Source organism: Schistocerca cancellata, chromosome 3, assembly GCF_023864275.1.
Source record: "Schistocerca cancellata isolate TAMUIC-IGC-003103 chromosome 3, iqSchCanc2.1, whole genome shotgun sequence".
NCBI lineage: Eukaryota > Metazoa > Arthropoda > Insecta > Orthoptera > Acrididae > Schistocerca > Schistocerca cancellata.
This window is the reverse complement of record NC_064628.1, coordinates 172,879,091-172,900,688: the sequence shown is the minus strand read 5'-3', so window position 1 is coordinate 172,900,688 and position 21,598 is coordinate 172,879,091. Positions and strand designations below refer to the sequence as shown.

The 21,598-nt window shown below is 42.6% G+C and overlaps 1 protein-coding gene across 1 annotated transcript in view; it reads left to right on the top strand.

The window, feature by feature from the left end:
• LOC126174803 (luciferin sulfotransferase-like) overlaps window positions 1–21,311 on the top strand; it is a 300,341-nt gene extending 279,030 nt beyond the window's left edge. Inside the window, exons 6-7 of the mRNA XM_049921177.1 lie at window positions 4,762–4,856; window positions 18,415–21,311. Of these exons, the coding sequence (XP_049777134.1) occupies window positions 4,762–4,856; window positions 18,415–18,735 (416 nt within the window). The 3' untranslated portion in view covers window positions 18,736–21,311. The remainder of the gene's footprint in view (window positions 1–4,761; window positions 4,857–18,414) is intronic.
• Window positions 21,312–21,598: the final 287 nt, after the last annotated feature.

The following is a 21,598-nucleotide window of genomic DNA, read 5'->3' as shown; positions in this document are numbered from 1 at the left end:
CGAAAACATTTTGTTGACGCCGAATAACATGGGGGTAAAATGATCGTCGTAATAAAATAAGAGAAATCAGAGCTCGCGCGGAAACATGCAGGTGCTCGTTTTTTCCGCATGCTGTTCAAGTGTTGAATAATACAGAATTATTATGAAGGTGCTGCCATAAGTCCTCTGCCAGGCACTTAAGTGTGATTCGCAGAGTATCCATATGGATGCAGAGTTCCATAAAAAAAAAAAGCAGAGTGGGAACAAGATTCTAATATAATTAAACATATGAAAATTTTTATGTTCTGCTTCTCGTATTTCAGACTAATATTCTGAAAAATATTTATCTAGTTTCCAAATTAAGGCAAAATGCTTCTCGGTATACAGTAATTTATTTTTATTTGTTATACCCCGTACAGTTTTTTTAAGTTAGAAAATGAAGTAATTCAAGAAAGATCAGAAAAGCTGGTTAGAAAGTGAGAATCAGATTTCACCATGAATCTTTCACCTGAAACTATTAGCCTAAAAAAATTTGGAAAGAAAGGAAACATCTTGTCAGTTGAAGAACTCGCTAATTTTTGTTGGTTGACAATTATTTTTTCTTTTTTCTTTTTTTTTTGCTGCTATTCTCCCTGATGTATGCACAGGTTTGAATTGTACTTGACGCTGCTACGGCAGAAAGTTCATTTTCTAAACTGAAATTAATCAAAACCTTTCTTAGCAACTCAATGTCCGATTCTATATTAAGTGCTTTAGCGGTTGTAAGCACCGAACATGAAACAGTCACTTTCTTAACTTGGATGACATTGTCGAAAAGTGTTTGAGTGCTAAGCGTAGGAGAACTGGATAAATATGTTTGCTTTATAGTGTAAACTCTTTTGATAAAACTGGGGGCGGTGTTTGTTCTGCAAGGAACGCCTCAACCTGTGAGTTCATTTCGCTTTTAACATGAACAGCTATGTGTTTGAATGTCTTATGTTGTCATATTTGTTGCTTGAAGGTTTATTAGTAAACAAGGTCCCTAGAAAGTATTTGCAGGGGGTATCCCAAAACTTCAGTTACGCCACTATTCTTGATCCTCGAATCTAATTGTTCCCTTTTGTTCCTTGTCCATATGATATACGACCTGTAGTACCCGGCGCTGCCCGGGATGTTTGATATCGGACACAAGAAGTGATTGGCCCTGTGCCTTGTTCTTACTTATGGCGAATGTAAGCCACTTTGACACTCTTGTAGCTTTAGATCGAAGGGCATATTTGAACCACTGGGTGTCAATGGAATGCTTTGAATGTGTTTTCACCTACATGGAAAGATGATTAGCTGCAGCATCTGTTGTTTCATTTTGCGTTCTTTGTTGTGGTTTTTGGAGATTTCGTCGTCTACTGTTTAGGCTCACATCTCACTGGTGCAAGTAGGGCTCTGAGCACGACTCGAACAGTTCGGACAGTTTACGCTACAGTTCCGCAAATCTCGGATTCTGTTCGATCATTTGTTCTGGCCACGATCTAGCGACTTTTGTAGCGTTTGTATGGCACTGGAGATTTTAATAACAAAAATAATTGTGAAACACGGACTAAAATAGTGTCTAGGGTATATGTCATATGTGACAACAGCAACTAATCAGTAAATAAGAGGTAGAAATTACGCTTCTGTCAATTTATCGAGCTTTCGCTCGTCCCGCAATCTGGTGATTTCTGACGGTTTTATCACTAAGAGGTGTATTGCAGCTGTATTTTATTCTTGTGATGGGATTTACAGTCAGTTTATCACTATACATTTCGACTGTGAGACGTTTAATTCTTCATTAATTTACTCATTGTTTCATTTGAAAGTAGAAATTTGAAGTAAGTCGATCCTGTACCTTTCGAGATTTTAGGTAACAACCTTCCCCCTTTGTATATTACACACACAAATGTTTCAAGACACATCACGAAATCTTATGTCTTGAAGCTAAATTGTGCAAAATTTCTCAAGATCTAAATAAAACTGTAGGATCTTCTCTCGAAATTTCAATCACCAATTTCCTCCTACGATTGTGAAAACATTTCTGTGGGACCGACATAAATAGGGAGAAATGATCATCACGATAAAATAAGAGAAATAAAAGGTCGCATAGAGAGACTTACGTGCTCTTTTTTCCCGGGCGCCATTCGAGGGTGGCACGGTGTTTCGATGAACCCTCTGTCAGGCACTTACTTATGAATTTGCAAAGTATTCATGTAGATGTAAATGTAGAATTGCAAACAAACAAACAAACAGCCTTCTTTATACATGGTGAACTTTAATAAAACCGGGGACCTGCAGGGACGGATTCCTGGCTGGAAATTGAGGAAAAAAGTTCTATGAAAATGCATCCGGAAATGCAACGGTTCCACGGTAGATGGCGCTGAGGATTGAAAGCTCTTCTGACCTCGCGCCGTGTGTTCCTTGCGTGTTAGCCGGCCGGAGTGGCCTAGCGGTTCTAGGCGCTACAGCCTGGAACCGCACGACCGCTACGGTCGCAGGTTCGAATCCTTCCTCGGGCATGGATGTGTGTGATGTCCTTAGGTTAGTTAGGTTTAAGTAGTCAGTCTATGGGACTGATGACTTCAGATATTAAGTCCCATAGTGCTCAGAGCCATTTGAACCATTTTGAACCTTGCGTGTTGCAGGCTGTGTCACTGACGCAGCGCACCGTAAGCAGCACAACGGTCTGTTATTCATGTCGGGAAGAAACTAAGACGGAGTTTATATACGGCCAAGCAGACAGAAACGGTCCAGAGGTATACCAAAATAGGTACCCTCACAGGCACCAGCCACATCACAAAACATTTGAAGCCCGTTTGTGGGCTCGTGGGTCTTTTCAGACATACGTACGTGTAGGGAGGCGGCAGACTATGCGTACACCACATCTGCAGGACCGGGTTCTGCCTCTCTACCGTTTCCATCTCCTTGGTCGTATATGAACACCATCTCGGCTTTTTACCGACACGAATACCGGACCATTATGCTACTTTCAGAACACAAGGAACACACGGAATGCGGTCACAGGAAGTTTCATTCGTCAGTGCCATCTACCGTGGCAACGATGCATTTCTGAACACGTTCATAGGACCCTGATTCGTCCATTTCCAATCAGGAACCCGATCCTGCAGTTTTTCGGTTTTTATTACTGTTCACCCAGTATATATGGGTTACCCATCAAAATGTTCAGATGTGTGTGAAATCTTATGGGACTTAATTGATAAGGTCATCAGTCTCTAAGCTTACACACTGCTTAATCTAAATTATCCTAAGGACAAGCACACACACCCTTGCCCGAGGGAAGACTCGGACCTCTGCCGGGACCAGCCGCACAGTCCATGACTGCAGCGCCTCAGACAGCAGGGCTGGTTACCTATCATTCCTTATAACTTACTCTTCTTCTTGTCTTGCTTCCAGTATGAGTCGCAACATAAGAACTGTCTCTCTGGTGTCTTTACCCTTCCTTAAGCAAAACTGATCGTCATCTAACAGATTTTTTCCATTCTTCTGCGTGTTATACTTGCTAGAAGCTTGGATGCATGAGCTGTGAAGATGATTGTGCGATAGGTTTCGCACTTACCTACATTTACTATCTTCGGAATTGTGAGGATGATTATTTTCAGAAAGGTACATCGCCAGTTCATACATTCTACGCAAACTTGAACAGTCATTTGGTTGCCACTTTCCCCACAATGATTTTAAAAATCCCGATGGAATGTTGTCTACTCCTTCGACTTTATTTAATCTCAGGTTTTCCAGAGCCCTCTTAAATTCTGACTCTAATACTGGATCCCTTATGTCTTCCATATTTTCTACAATTTCATCTTCTGTCAAGTCATCCGGTAAGTCCTGTCGCTGAAAGAGGGTTTCAGTGCACTCTTTCCACCTAATCGCTCTCAAATTGAGCCTATCTATGAAATAAATATGTCCGCTATATCCTACTGCGTTGCTGCTGACCTTTCTGGAGTAATCTACCAAGTAGTCTGCAACAAATGAGTCCTCTGTTACTTTTAAGAAAACGATGAGGTACTTTCTTTTGGGCGGCCGGTGTGGCCGTGCGGTTCTAGGCGCTTCAGTCTGGAACCGCATGACCGCTACGGTCGCAGGTTCTAATCCTGTCTCGGTCATGGATGTGTGTGATGTCCTTAGGTTAGTTAGGTTTAAGTAGTTCTACATTCTAGGGGACTGATGACCACAGATGTTAAGTCCCATAGTGCTCAGAGCCATTTGAACCATTTTTGAACTTTCTTTTGTCACTCTCACAACTTCCCCTGAAAAATACCGTTTCAATTCTTCACGCAGGAAATAAAATGGTGACATCTTTTCCAAGCTGGACTTCTTTATTTTTTCGTTTACCAGCCTAAGACGTTAGTTTCTTTCTCCAAGTAGTCTCAACACGGGAATGCCCTCCGTCAAAAACTATTTTTCTGAAAATTAATTTGTTGTTTCGCTTTTCACATAGAATTATAACAGTAGCTTTTTCCGGCATAGCTTTTCAGTTTCCACTGTGTATACTAGCTCTAATTTAGGGTATTGGATTCTATTAAATTTTGTAGATGTAAGACCCCCTATAACGGACGTGATGTAACGTTTGTAACGTAAAATATGTATAATTCCTGGTGAAGTGTCAAAGTGGGCCTAATGGCTCAGATTGTACCCTGGTGTATTAATAAAAATAAATAAATGTTTAGTGCCACAGCTCTTGCACGTACTTAAACTTTTATGTCGTTTACCGAAAACTTTCATTAACGCTATATATATTTTTTTTTTCTTTCACAGTGCTCTTCAGTCCATTTTGGAGCCACGTGCTTGACTATTGGAGTCTACGCCATGAACCAAACATTCTTTTCAACACATATGAAGAAATGAAGAAGGTGAGACTCGGAGGAAGATCATTATAGCCAACTTGCAGAACATATTGTACACATTGACTAAACTCTCCATGTGACGAGGAGAAATAATTAATGATGGGTACAAAATCGCGTAATGTGAATTTTTTTCATCGTAGTGCCTACGTATGAACCGAGTTAGCTAGTATCTGAGAGGTGATGTATTTGACAGCATCAGTACGAGTTTGTGTGTTGCTGTATGCACTTTCGTAGATTGTATTAGATTACATTAGAGATTATATCAGATTAACACTTGTTTCATAGATCATGAATGCGACGCTTCGTGGAACTTGTCAGCTAAACAAAAAGTTTCTTTACATGCCAGAGTTCAATGGTTTTTCAGTTGTAAAATTATTAAAAATTCATTATTGATTAGGAGTTGCCTAGGATTACAACTGACGTATTTCTCAGCCGCTTGACCCGACCAGGAAAATTACCTCTAGAGCCAGTCGTGATATACTGTTTAACGTAATCTTACTGCTCTGGTGAAACCTTTGTTTTTAACCTTCAGTGTCTGAGAAGTTCTGTTCGCCCAAGTACATCAAAAACTCTTTGTATGGAACTTTCATGGGTGTACACATCGCAACTGATACAGTCAGAACGATCAAGCTTGACGTAAGTCTTCATCCTTCGAAACCACTGAGCACATATCTTTTAAGGATCTTGTACAACAGAGACCATTCGTTGCCATTCGTCTGCACGGCGTAATCCCAACGCAAAATTGTGATAATTTCAGTTGAGGTTTGGCTGTATTCGAACCCAGGAGCTCTTCGGCCATAAAAAACCGTCATCCTGTCAATCGAGTAACTCATTTCGTCGTCCGCAGGATCATTCCATTCCAGAAATACTACCACCCTTTCTCTCGAGTGTTGGTTCAAAGAAACGAAGTAAATTGTTCCACTGTAGAGATGACGCATAGGAAGCCTGAAGCCCCCTGCAGTTAGTGTGTCTGAATTTCGACTGTGTTTCTGGAGTGTCAGTCTTCCTTTGTGACTTGCAAACCGCACTGTGCCACATACCACAGCAGAGCGGCTAGATCCCGACTGTTGAGTAGTACACTTTCAAAAATTGCTGAGTAGAAAAGCGCCACATATCTCTCCTTGATTATTTCAGCTTTTTAATTTCATCCCATGTTCCCACATATTTAAAGAGATACTTCTCTCTAAGTAAGTCGGTTGCAACGTCTTAAGATTAAAATTAAGTTTTATCCCTGTAATACCTGCCTTGGTAACCGAGGACACTAACTGATATTTGTACTCTGCCGCTCGACTGTGACGTACACGACTGGAATTCGAGTGGAGGAACACATTTCGTTACAACTGTTTGCCCTGCAAGGCGTGACGTTATTTACAGTCAAAGTGTATATAAACGTCCAGGATTAAATTCCGAAAACCTCTGCAGCATCTCATGATGTGAGGGCATGTGACTGCGCTGGTCGTTTACATTATAAAAGGATTAGGCTGTGTTATGACACCGGGTTTCATCCCTCCCTTCTCTCAGTATCACACAACTTGTCTTTACAGAAGACACACACACACACACACACACACACACACACACACACACACACACACACACACACACACACAAAACAAATAAACACACACCGATCACAGTAATCCTCAAATTATGTGCACACTTAAGACGTAACACTCATAGAACGCGTGGGAGCAAGCCATGACTTCGCCTCAGCTGTTAAGCAGAGTTGGCCATCTGCAACAGCAATTCCTGTGTCCAGACATCCAGCCTTGTGGCTGTTTCTGGTTCGCCTATGAATTCCAACGCATCCTTCGTTATCTTTCTTGAGATACGTGTAATCAGACTGGCAGCAGGTGAATCTGATGGAGGTGTGTTTACACTGGATGCAGCTTTTCTCCCCTCACTTCCGCTATTTCCCTGAAGACCAGTGTGTTGATTGCTCTTATGAAAACTTCAAACGCCTCTCATGAGGAAAGACTCTGCTTATCTGATTCTACGGCTGCCACACAATTAACCACAAAACTTAAAACACAAAACACACAATAAAATAAAAAAATTAGACAACAATACTAAAAGCACTCGAAATAACAATGAACTTTACTTAGTCTTTGCTTCTAATCAACATCCATCATGACCCCGAGCACTGCTTGACATAATGACCAAAACATCGACAATATTACAATTAACAGGCGCTATATACACAGGGCTGCTGTGCTCAACTGGGTTTACCGAGTTCAATTTACTGGCTGCATGCCAGCATAATCTTCACTAGAATACCCTCTGCACAGTGAAAGATGAGTTGGGTCATAAATTCTCACTAATTCCACCTTTAAATTCTTGTGGCGGTCAGTATTCCCAGTCATCCGTGTGCACATGAACAGGAGAGGGAAACTAAACTGTAAGTTCACGTAACTGGAGCGAGCAATGTCATCGACGATCCAAATATCCGTATTTGGCAGAGTTATGACAACAAAATGTAGGCTTGTCAGAAATCCCTTCTCCACGGACAGCAGCTGTTGATGTTGCAGGCCACTTCTGTCACCAAAACGTAGAGACCGCGGTGTAGAATATCAACAGTGGCAGGCGATCTTGCTGTGATACACTGATCTGCCAGAGCTTTACGACCACCTACCTAATGGCCGGTATATCTATCTTTGGCACGGATATGAACGGCCACACGTCGTGGCATGGTAGCAGTGAAGACTTGACTGGTCGCTGGAAGGAGTTGGCACCATATCTGCACATGAAAGTCACCTAATTCCCGTAAATTCCGGGAAGGGGCCGATAGAGCTCTGACACCACGTTCAATCGCATCCAAGATTTGTTCAATCGGGTTCAGATCTGGTGACTTGGGAGGCCAGCACATCAACTCGAACTCGCCACTGTGTTCCTCGAATCTCTCCAAGCCTTTTGACATGGCGCATTACCTTGCTGAAAAATGCCGTAAGGGAACAGAGCGTCATGAAGGGGTGTACGTGTGTGGAAACAGTGTGCGATACCCCTTGGCCATCATGATACCTTGCATGAGCTACATTGGACCCGTCGATGCCCACACAAATGTTCCCCAGAGAAAAATGAAGCCGCCACCTGCTTGTATCTGTCTCGCAGTGCAGATGTCAAGGTGCTGTTCCTCTGGAAGACAACGGACTCGCGGCCTCCCATCGGCATGATGTATTGGGACTCGTCTGATCACGAAATCCTGCGCCATTACGTCAACATCCAGTGCCGGTGGTCATATGCCCAGTTTAGTCGTAGCTGTCGATGTCAGGGTCTTTTTACTGGCACATGCATGAAGCCTCATTGGTAGGACAGTTAGGTGCCCAGAATTAAAGTCTGATGTTAGTTCCACCACAGTTAGCCTCCTGCCCTGTTTTACCAGTCTGATCAGCCTACGACGTCCGACATCTGTAGTGAGGGTGGCATCCCAGTCTCATGACGTCTGGATGCAGCTTCACTTTGGTTATGTCACTTGTTGAAGACACCACAGCACTCCTCGAACTCACTAGTTGTACAGTTTCCAAAATGCTCCAGCTGAGCCTCTGTGCTGCCATAATCTGCCCTCCGTCAAAATCAGCTATCTGGTGTGCTTCCTCATACTACACATGGACAGCACGCTCACTAATATTACATGTACCGTGCGTGTATGTGACTAGCAGTCGTTCCTCTCTTGGTAACTGTGCTATCGGCTGGACGGTTTCATATCGACAGCAGTTTGGTGGTCATAATGTTCTGGTTGACCAGTGTAAATCACGATGCAGTGCAATTCATCTGTGCCGGCCGGAGTGGCCGAGCGGTTCTAGGCGCTACAGTCTGGAACCGCGCGACCGCTACGGTCGCAGGTTCGAATCCTGCCTCGGGCATGGATGTGTGTGCTGTCCTTAGGTTAATTAGGTTTAAGTAGTTCTAAGTTCTAGGGGACTGATGACCTCAGCAGTTAAGTCCCATAGTGTTCAGAGCCATTTGAACCATTTTGCAGTTCATCTCCAAAGGCATACCTCCAGTTGTGTGGTGATAGGTGTTGGACAGTTGTGGTATAAAAGTTACCCATCATGGGGACATTTGTAGGATATCGCAGTGCCTGTGTTGTTAAGACAAACGATCTAATGTTTCTTCAGACATACAAGTATAACCAGGGGAACAGGCCCAGTGGCAACTACAGCCGTTATGAAATACGTGAAATGTATTGGTAGTTGCGAATATGAACAACATCAGATGTATAACTGAATGACGATAGTGTCCGCCGCTCGTGGTCTCGCGGTAGCGTTCTCGTTTTCCGAGCACGGGGTCCCGGGTTTGATTCCCGGCGGGGTCAGGGATTTTCACCTGCCTCGAGATGACTGGGTGTTTGTGTTGTCCTCATCATTTCATCATCATCCAGGAAAGTGGCGAAATTGGACTGAGCAAAGATTGGATAATTGTACGGGCGCTGATAACCACGCAGTTGAGCGCCCCACAAACCAAATGACGATAGTGAAAATTTCTGCCAGACCGGAACTCGAAGCTGGATGTCCCACTTTAAACGAGCAGTCGCTTTAACCACTTTGGCTATGCACGCCCATACTGTCTCACAGTATGTTGACAAACAGCGACATGTGCAACTCACTGATGTTCAAAATGCATTATGTATCATACCACTTGGCATGTTTGTCTGCCTACCACAGCGCTTTGAGAAGTACTTTCGTACTAAATGTTAGGGTATAGACTTTTCTAACACTCCAATCTGATTATAGAAACGTTAGAGTCCATACTTTATTGGAAATATAGAGGAAATATGATTTATAGTATGTGATTGCCACACTCTGACCCCGATAGTACTTTTTTAGTGCTTACTGGTTAAAAAGGGCGTTGCCCATATGGTGTGAAAATAGATGCTTGCGACAGGTCATGACAGGTAGTAAGGAATGTGTAAAAGCAGTAAATGGAACTATAAGGGCAGAAGACCCAGACAGAAGAGCTCAGGTTCAAGAGGACATAAGGGAGGTTTGCAATCTTTCTCCACTACTGTATAATAGAGTATATCGAAGAAGAGATGACAGAAATTGAACAAAGTTTCAGCACATCGATTAAATACAAGAACTAAAACATATCAGTTGTAAGATTCGATGGCGACCACCATCCTCAGTGAATTCGATCGGTAATTACAGTATCTGAATGGAAAGAATAATATAAAGGTGATGGAATATGGAGTGAAAGTAGTCCAAAGAAAGACGACAGTCATGAGGGTGGCAGATATACAATTTTCACTAAAAATATTTGAACTGTGGTCCGAGGAAAGGTTGAAGTGTTGGAATTATGCTACATTGCAATCAAAAAGACGAGATACAGGACTCAAGAAGCATTCAAGCAAAAGAAGTAGGTGAGCACAGCCAAAGAGGACATTCCTTATTATGGAAGTCTACCAGTATTCAAAATGTCTGAAAATGTACATCTGGAGCACAGCATGAAACATGGACTGCCGGAAAACCAGAAATGATTGAAATAGAAGCGGTTGAAATACCGTGTTACACAAGGGCGCGTAATCATATTTGGCGCAATACAATAACAATTGAGGAGGTACCCTGGAGAATCGGCGAGGAAACATATATGTACAAAATACGTTGTAGATTAGGACAAGATGATAAGACATGTGTTAAGACAACAGGGTATGCTGCTAGAAGGAGCTGAAAAAGGCAAATAGTGCTGGAGAGGACGAAATTTGAGAGTAAACAACAAATAACTGATTCCATTCTTTTTAAATAGTACCCTAAGATGAAAAAGTTTGCGTAGAAGGCGAAGTAGTCTGATGGTGCTGCATAGGACCACCTGAGAAGACTTACACAACAAAACCGGACTATCACGACGAACGTATTATTATGAAGACTAGTAGGGAGCCCGGAACACGTCACACCGATTGAAGGAATATCAGCACCACATATCCACAAGAGGCAACAACAACTTTCAAACTGTGTAGACACCCACAACACCGTCCTTTTCTGGCCAGCACCCATCCCTACGGGACATAGCAGTGCGTAACTGCCTCTAAGAAACTACCGTACAGTGTAATGCAGCTTTAGTATCTGGTATATCAAACGACAGTATGATAGTCTAGAGAATATGTCGACATTAAATGAATCATTCGATAGCAATTAATCTCCGTAATTCTGAGCAGCCATGACATGTTCACAGGTCAACAAACGAGATGTTTTAAATCTTGCAGTTCTGTCCTGCTTCATTCTGGAGGTTACTTACAGGTACAGAATTTCCCGCTAGGTTATGTTCCTCCGATTCCATCGTTCTCACACCATCAATGAAATTTCGACTCTTATCAAGCCGACCAGTTGCCCTTCTAGCTCATAATCTTTCGCCTAATACATCAACATCGCGCCGTAACTTGATTTCCTGCTCTGACAGTCTGTTACTTACTCATCTATTTCTTATTTCATTCTTATATTTTATCCTGTCGGCCATTGTTTCGACACAGTTCGTTTCCAAGGACTTGAATTATTAATGTTCGATTTAGGATTGAAACTAGAGAAATTACTTCCTTGAAAATTCTATGAAGCAATATTAAATTAAGGCAAAATATTTCACACCTTTATAATGAACTATATAACAAATTACAAGAATTGTTTTGAAATAAATTAGATTGAACAATAAACTTCGGAGAAAGTTAAAATAATCTTGCCTTTAACAGAGCCAATAATTCAGACAAGTAAGAGATACACAATAGAGTTTGGGGATAACTCCATCAATTATTTAGATCTAACTATAGATATTAATATGGTGGCCGATAGAACAAATACCACTGGTGATCTTGCAGCTCTCGAAGAATGAAATTACACAGAAATCAGACCATTGCAGCTGCTTACAGACGTTGGTAAATATCAACGGGAACAGTTGAAAATGTGTGCCCCGACCGAGACTCGAATCCGGAACCTCTTGCTTACATGAAAGGCGCTCTGTCTGACTGAACCATCGAGGACACAGAGGATAATGCGACTGCAGGGACTTATATCTGGCACGCTCCCCGTGAGACCCACATTTCCAACACATTCATATTCATGTAGATGAGGCTTACCGACCAATGATCATCTGTGGTGCGATGCACTCACGTTGCCTAAACTCTTACGGGATTCGGTAGATTGACAGCCGCGAGTAATGAGTATAGTGGGCAGGGGCACTACAGATAGAGCGTCTGCCATGTAACCAGGAGATCCCGGGATCGAGTCCCAGTCGGGGCACACATTTCCTCCTTCCCCGTTGATATTAATCAACGCCTGTAAGCAGCTACAAAGTTCTAATTTCAATATAATTTCACAGATATTAATTGTCACGTTCATACTTTCAAAATTTACAGGAAACATACCACTACATACGTTGTAACACATGCCGATTCTCAACACTACAGTGACCCACAAAAATTGTGCCTTTTATTCGATGTCATATGGCCTTCTACACATCCCCGTGAGCGATGACAACTATCGAAGTGTATGAAATAGCACCAAACAGTGGCTACCCTCCTGACATGGTGGACTCCATAATGGCTAAAAGAACAGAAACAAGAAGTCTCCTCTTCTCTTGATAATTTACTCGAACCACCACCTGAAGACCTCAATAAATGGTGCACAAAACCATTTTTAGGAAAAATCTCCCTGAACGTGGTCAGAAAGCTTAAACCCAGGAACTTAAAACATAATTTTATTTGCACTATATTATTGGCAACTTTTTGCCCAATGGTAAAGAGAGCACTTCAGCTTTGAAAAAGAGTAAAATATATAGAGTCTCTTGGAATTCCGGCAAATTCTGTCTAGGTCAGTCGGATAGAGCAATATACAACCACTAGAAAAAATAGTAATGAAAACTTTACTTTTGCAGACCACCCCTTAAAGAAGGCCATAGTTACAAGGTACAACATGAAGTCCTACATTATACCCATAAATGGAGGATAATGAACTATCTTGAAATAATGGTAGTTAATGAACATATGCTCATTCGCCCTAGCTTAGTAATGAATAATCAGAGTTCACTTACGCACAGCTTCTAACTGCAGATACTACCCATAATAGTAGTGGGACCATATTGTAAATAATACTTCTCTCAACTCGTAAGTCCCTCTTTTCCTGTCTTCCAGCTACTATAGGCTTCTTCACTTACCTGCTTGATATCAGTATATCTTACATGTTTATAGTATTAGATCCGTTAAAGACAACATTATTTTGTTCAGCAACTCACTTGGCACTTGGCACCAAAATTTACTGCTCAATTTATTTTCTTCTCCAGAACAACTGTTGTAATTTGTCACATAGATCGTTATTTAACGTGTCACATATTTTATCTAATTCCAATAGTTATTCATTGCATTTTCACTGAACTAATTAATCTCATTTTAGTTTAAAACGAACACTAATAATTCTCATCTTTGGAAAGGAACTTAGGTACTCAGCGGCTGCACTAGTTTAAAATCTTTGAGCCTACAAAAGTTTTACAGCCACACGTATATATTTTTGTATCGGATCATCAATTAATAACCGAAAACCGGTTTGTAAAAGAAAACTTTGGCAAACAACAAATCTAGTTTTTTTAAAAAAGCTAACCTAATACTACTTGCACCAACCACAGCTATCTTTACTGCAAAACTGGACACACTACCACAGAAACCTGCAGTTGCACTAATATTGAAACACAGTCTTTTCACTAAAATCTGAGACCTCTGTTCACTATGAATTATTAAGAAACAATTTCAAATTAGCAGTAACAAGTTATTTGTGTGTCAGATTCCAGAAGACACTCCATCGCTGTTCGGTCCGTGGGAACGTTCAGCCAGTTTCTTGGGCGCTTCGGTGGGCACTGTGGTGGAGTCTGTCTCTGCCGTTGTCTGCTAGCTCCCTGAGTGCAGACTAGTCTACTATTCTGAAAATGCGTCTTTGCTTCTGGCCTGCCTAACCACGTCATTCCGATCATGGATCCTCGGGTGGCGAGACTTGGGACGTATGCCTGCGATGCTGTTGTGTTAAAATTTCTGTCTTTCTTCACCAGAATGGCCTGTTAGCTGTCCGTCTGCAGCAACTGGTGACCTCGCCTGTCTTCTCTGTGTTGCACTTCGGTCTTCCGGTGCGCCCTATAGCAATCAAATGGATGCTGATAGATAACATGTGGCTCTACCCAAACCTTTCTTGCAATGGTGTCGGCGGTATTATCCAGAATGTGCCAATGTTGTCTCGCAAGTCAGTGTCTCCCTGATGTCACGTCTTCCATACTAATTTAGTTGCTGCTGGTCATTGTCAACCACATCTGCATACAGCGGATGTATCCAGATAGTCTGTTCTAACCTGCCCTCATCTCCAGAAGCACACTCGGAGGTTTTCCTCTCCTGGTTCGATAGCAGTAGGTGGTGTTAGAGCCATTATCGATCAAGAAATATGTCAGTCCTGTCGATGGAGCAGTTGCTTCATTCACTGGCTTTGTTTTTTGTTCGGGAGGAAACTGTGATGTCCTTGCTGTAGGGTTATCATCCTACAGTTTCTGCCAGAGAAGAATAATCAGATGGCGAATTCGTTTGCTTGTGGTCTGTATGCCTGTTCTATTCTGTGCATGATGATATTCTTCTCTCTTCATTCACTAGAGCTCGCCTTTTTGCCATATACCGGGTGATCAAAAAGTCAGTATAAAACTGAAAACTGAATAAATCACGGAATAATGTAGATAGAGAGGTACAAATTGACACACATGCTTGGAATGACATGGTGTTTTATTAGAACCAAAAAAATACAAAAGTTTAAAAAATGTCCGACAGATGGCGCATCATCTGATCAGAATGGCGATAATTATCATAACAAAGTAAGACCAAGCAAAGATGATGTTCTTTACAGGAAATGCTCAATATGTCCACCATCATTCCTCAACAACAGCTGTGGTCGAGGAATAGTGTAGTGAACAGCACTGTAAAGCATGTCCGGAGTTATGGTGAGACATCGGCGTCGGATGTTGTCTTTCAGCATCCCTAGAGATGTCAGTCGATCACGATACACTTGCGCCTTCAGGCAAACCCAAAGCCAATAATCTCACGGACTAAGGTCTGGGGACCTGGGAGGCCAAGCATGACGAAAGCGGCGGCTGAGCACACGATCATCACCAAACGACGCGCGCAAGAGATCTTTCACGCGTCTAGCAATAAGGGGTGGTTCTAATAAAACCCCATGTCATTCCAAGCATGTGTGTCAATTTTTACCTCTCTATCTACACTCCTGGAAATGGAAAAAAGAACACATTGACACCGGTGTGTCAGACCCACCATACTTGCTCCGGACACTGCGAGAGGGCTGTACAAGCAATGATCACACGCACGGAACAGTGGACACACCAGGAACCGCGGTGTTGGCCGTCGAATGGCGCTAGCTGCGCAGCATTTGTGCACCGCCGCCGTCAGTGTCAGCCAGTTTGCCGTGGCATACGGAGCTCCATCGCAGTCTTTAACACTGGTAGCATGCCGCGACAGCGTGGACGTGAACCGTATGTGCAGTTGACGGACTTTGAGCGAGGGCGTATAGTGGGCATGCGGGAGGCCGGGTGGACGTACCGCCGAATTGCTCAACACGTGGGGCGTAAGGTCTCCACAGTACATCGATGTTGTCGCCAGTGGTCGGCGGAAGGTGCACGTGCCCGTCGACCTGGGACCGGACCGCAGCGACGCACGGATGCACGCCAAGACCGTAGGATCCTACGCAGTGCCGTAGGGGACCGCACCGCCACTTCCCAGCAAATTAGGGACACTGTTGCTCCTGGGGTATCGGCGAGGACCATTCGCAACCGTCTCCATGAAGCTGGGCTACGGTCCCGCACACCGTTAGGCCGTCTTCCGCTCACGCCCCAACATCGTGCAGCCCGCCTCCAGTGGTGTCGCGACAGACGTGAATGGAGGGACGAATGGAGACGTGTCGTCTTCAGCGATGAGAGTCGCTTCTGCCTTGTTGCCAATGATGGTCGTATGCGTGTTTGGCGCCGTGCAGGTTGAAAGGTCTCTGTTGGATTCCTTTCATGTTTAATTTCTTAAATCTGTTGCCATTTATGGAATAAATTCCTCTTCTAAATGTACTGTGGCGTTTCTGACTATCTGGGAGGAGACTGAGCAGTGGAACGTGTTACTTTTACACATAAACAAGAACGATCTGTCACACTACTACACTTTAAAGCACAGTTTATATGTAATTCTTATATGTAATTCATGTCACACAGTCTCATACGGAACCTACATCCGCTTTCTTTTAAATACTGTATATGATAAGATACTGTCATCCCCCTTCCCTTTTGTGTGAGAGGATGAATGAGCATATGTATTTCTAGTTGCATGCTTGAGGGTAGCAGACAAGGCTGTCTGCTAGAGAACAGTAGGACCAACGTCGGAACAGGTAGCTACGCTTCCTAAAAGCAAAGAGGTTTCTATCCTTAGTATGGTCCTGTCCGTCCGTTGTCATGTTGGTATAGGAAGCTGCCCCTCTGGCCACATCCGTTGGTCTTTGTGAGCCATCCTCAGGAAGTACGCTCGGCAGTAGGGCAGTTGCTGGGTGGCCGTGGCGAGCGTCTGAAGTGGTAAGATCTCCGGCTAAGCGCGTGTCTGTTAAGTCCGTCGGACAATGGATTTCTTAAATTCAGCCTAACTGAAAATTTATTCACTTTTATTTCGGGTTTAGGTCTAAAATATCCGATGTTATCTTAAATTGCAGCGCAGTGTAATTATCGTGTGAAGTTCAGATTATTTTTCGGTAGTTGCTTTGTTACTACTTTGTGAGTAAAGTGGAACCACGTGTTGATCAGTAACTCTAAGTTCATCAATCTTAAATCCGAATGTGCGTGAGATTATAACGCCTCGTCTTGAGAATATTTTTTTAATATAGCAACTTTTCTTTATGCTTTTCTTTATGTTCAACCCACGTGGGGTGTACTTTGCGAGACCAGTACCACGTGATTATATAACTGTTTGACCCATCAGGTTAATAGTAAGACGTTAGTAACCAGTTCAAGGTTTTTCTTTTGTCAATTGCTTTTCGATCTAATGTATTTTAATTATCAAAATTATTGTGGAGTTGTACGCTTTGTGTAAACCAAGTTGACCACGTGGAGCATGTGGTGTAATCATCAAAGTAGCCCTCAGCTATTCTTTTTGCGAAGACTTCACAAAGAGTTAATATGAATTTAGTATACCAGTGTGTGGTAATTACATGACGGACAGGATTGTGGTATGAACGTAATTTCTTTGGGTAAAGACTGAATCTGTTGGTTGTGGTTAATTTCTTCTTGCTTATGTTTCAATGTTCTTCGTGTGTTATTTTATGAATGGAGTGTTGTATGCAGTTTTCCAAATCTTGGCTCCATATTTTATGTGTTCCGTAAGATTACAATCTCACATTCTTTTCAATCGTAAATAAGGCACCAGCTCAGTTATAACTCACGTATAATATGCTGAAATTTCAATGAACAATCTTAAAATAAATTTCCAAATATAAACTGATTTCTTTCTTTTTATTTAAATTCTCCTTTATATATATATATATATATATATATTACCGGTTTTGTATGACTATTAAAAGATTAGCATTCATGTTAGGCTGCTTGGTAAACCTAGACTAAATATCTGATGAAACAGTTGCCCAGTAATCCACGGTTAACGTCCCCAGACAAATCACGGCTTTTAACCCACTTTCATTGTGAATTAGCACCGATTTCAGCATACCAAAATTAAAGTAACAATATTACACTTCAGCATACCAAATTAAAGTTGCAATATTACAAGGTGAGCGCCACAATCAGGACTGCATACGACCGAGGCACACAGGGCCAACACCCGGCATCATGGTGTGGGGAGCGATCTCCTACACTGGCCGTACACCAATGGTGATCGTCGAGGGGACACTGAATAGTGCACGGTACATCCAATCCGTCATCGAACCCATCGTTCTACCATTCCTAGACCGACAAGGGAACTTGCTGTTCCAACAGGACAATGCACGTCCGCATGTATCCCGTGCCACCCAACGTGCTCTAGAAGGTGTAAGTCAACTACCCTGGCCAGCAAGATCTCCGGATCTGTCCCCCATTGAGCATGTTTGGGACTGGATGAAGCGTCGTCTCACGCGGTCTGCACGTCCAGCACGAACCCTGGTCCAACTGAGGCGCCAGGTGGAAATGGCATGGCAAGCCGTTCCACAGGACTACATCCAGCATCTCTACGATCAGAATAGCAGCCTGCATTGCTGCGAAAGGTGGATATACACTGTACTAGTGCCGACATTGTGCATGCTCTGTTGCCTGTGTCTATGTGCCTGTGGTTCTGTCAGTGTGATCATGTGATGTATCTGACCCCAGGAATGTGTCAATAAAGTTTCCCCTTCCTGGGACAATGAATTCACGGTGTTCTTATTTCAATTTCCAGGAGTGTACATTATTCCGTTGTTTGTTAAGTTTTAAAATTTATACTGACTTTTTGATCACCCGGTAATTAGGCCGAGAGGGGCCTATAGTAAAATTAAATTATGCTAGGTGTGTCACCTCTACTCTCAGTCACTGCACAGATCGACTGCTCTGTTCGCAGGATCTTCCAGGGGTGATTCGCCGCACGGCGCGCTTCCTGGACCGCCACCTGAGCGAGCAGCAGGTGGAGCAGCTGGCGCAGCACCTGAGCTTCAGCAGCATGAAGGACAACCCGGCCGTCAACAACGAGAAGTACGTCCAGGAGGAGATCCGCCGCAACCAGATGGACGACCGCGACGGGCAGCTGCGCTTCGTGCGCCGCGGCGAGGCGGGCGGCTGGCGCGCCGAGATGACGCCCGAGCTGGCCGAGCGCTTCGAGGAGTGGACGCGCCGCCACCTCGAGGGCACCGACTACCGCATCGGCGTCTCCGGCGGACACTGAACCACGCTCAGTCTTCCCACAACACGTCTCGGGAGCGCAAGCTTAACAGAGTAGTTTTTACATAACACTGTCAGCTGCCAGCAAGCAAATCTTCATCCTCTTTTATTCTCATCTGGCAAAAATCACGAAAGCCTTTCATGTTGCAGTAACTGGTTTGCACCATCCAGTAATCATTTTCAGACTGTAAGCACATACTGACAGCATTGACATTGTTTCAGTCGCTTTGTCGAATTGAAATAATAAAGTTCGCAAAGCAAAGGGCAACGATACGTCACTGCTTCCTGCACGTGCTTTTCGTCCGATGACGAATACTGGCTGATCGAAACTGGTTACTGTATTGTGAAATACTTTCGGCATTGCCGTCATTAGTAAATAAAAGAAGACTATTAATCACAAATACCCTTCATTATTTCCGAAGAGATGTTTATTTGCTACCAGTTTCAGTCTATTTCACCATCATCTTTCAACATACACAATTTTTATGTGGTGTCCACAGAGCATGGGGCGAACTGCTACATCCGGCTTATGACCTGAAAATAGCCGATGATAACCACAAGAGGTAATTTTATATTGAAATTGTTGTGATTTTGCCATACAAGTAATTATTATTGGCGTCTACAGTACGACTGAACTGTGGCTATTTCCAAAATAAAGGTGGCGCTGCCTATACTTTTGTTCAAGGACTGGCAGCTGTTTGCCAATTCACTGTGCGAAAGCCGCTTGCAGCCATTAATTGCTGCTGAGATAGTGTAGTTAATTAGAACTTCTATGATAGTCATAGACAGGGAACCGTAACTTCCGTAGTAATGTGTTAGGTGTTGCATTATGCTAGTTTACAGCCAGTTACCAAAGATAAACGAATAAGTGAGCATATAAAACAAGGAATAGGAAAACAACAACATACGAGTGTTCCTGTGCATTTATTCAGCCAGCACTGTTTTCGAGCAGTCTTTCTACACAAATTACCTTCTCAAGTGTTCTTAACATCTTTGTATTTGTTTGTGAAGCTTTCTGCTCCCTGCGCAATTGAAGACAGTTTTGGAGTTTAACAATAGTTACCAGTAGCTCCTCTGTATTTCGACATCGTCGCACAAGACACTTGAAAACCTTAACAAATTCTACAAGTAAAGCTGTCGCGTTCTAGACTAAGCAGTTCCATAGTGAAGGGGTCGACAAAGGACAAGCAGTTGACAATAAATTATTTCGTCCTTTATTTCCGCTTAACTCTGCTTTTGATAACACCAACGACTCAACATTCATGTAATAATACCGGCAGTCATATCAAACACATCATAATGATTTCAGGAATAGGTGATTCGTCTATTTTTCTTTTAAAATCAACATCGTCTGAACGTATCAAAGTTTCTGTAACGGGAAGCCACAGAAAAGGATACCTGCGTATTTCACATACTGAAATAAGTTCTGAGGATTATTGTCATAAAGCTGCTCTAAAGGTGAACACATGAAGTTTGCAGTGATACTCTTCAAACATTGCCTTTTTTCCATTTATGTGAACGGGAACTGAAATCAAATGTGGCCCATAGGTACAAACATTGTCATTTAATTTTTCTCATTACAGTGTTCACACGCTGTGAACCTTAGGATCATGGGCATTATATGGAACTGCGGAAAACAATACGTTTTGGTGCGGTTGATATTGTTGATAGAGGTTTCCCCTGAGCCCCGAAGTACAGATACTGGACGAATGTCCCTCGCGAGCCTAGCGCACTGCAGTTGACGGAAACGGCGGACAAATTCAAAACTGGTAGTTTGTCCGTATCTTAGTGACAGAACATTTTTATGAATAAAAGTTTAACTAAGGGAGAGATCATAAAACGATATGACCATATATTTTCGGGAGACCGTATATTCCACAGAGGCCTAAAAGTGTAGCGTGTTGTTTTAGGAGCATTGTGTCTGCAACAAGCGATTTGTTATGAAGCGGAAAAATAAATTTCTGGCATGTTTGTTCAAACCACGTGGCAGAATATATCATTCGTACCACACAGCTGCATATCTTAACAGCAGCAACAAAATACTGTACGCAATAAATCGAAATGCCATTGTTTCAAGCAACAAACTGCCTATTATCTTTCAGGAAATGCAGGTCACTACTTTTATAGCTCTCTTGTTCAATTTATAATACATTTCGTGTGTGTCATGGATAAATTCGTCCAGCATTCGCGAACCGTATGCAAATGTTTGTTTACCTAAGTTCAAGTATTTATTTAGAGTTTGAACCAGACGAGTAGCATGTATAATAATAAGTTAATGACAACTGGGATTCCTTTCTAGTCCCCTGCAGTTCTTGCGTTATTTTGTAGCAAATATCCTTCCAATAATTACACCTGTACAATAATGCGAAGGAGTAAAATGTGTCTTTTGGTACTGCATTTCATACGACATACACAAGCAAGAAACAAATCATGGAAACTAGCAACCCAGAATTCTACGTCTACCTTTACTACTCCTATAAAACAACTGAAATTTGTCTGATTCAAAACTATTTACATTTTTGAACACTGATTAATTTCCAACAATTTGCAAACATCAAACGAAACTTGCAAGTAAAAAGTAAATCACAACTCATCAAACCGCACCTAATGTCAGCATTGATACCATGTTCCACGACCAACCATTTTTCTCGGAAGGGGGGGGGGGGGTGTTACAAAATTTTGCAAATATAGCGATATCATAGTTCAAATTATCATTTTAAACTCAAGTCTAGCACCATACGCCGGACAGCACTGAGAAGCCCGTTGTGATGTACTTTCTAGCTCTCCAGATGACAGTGATTTTAATGGTTACCTGTACAGTTATACAGTCCTTCAAGGAACACAATGGAAGAGAACTGCGGTTCTGT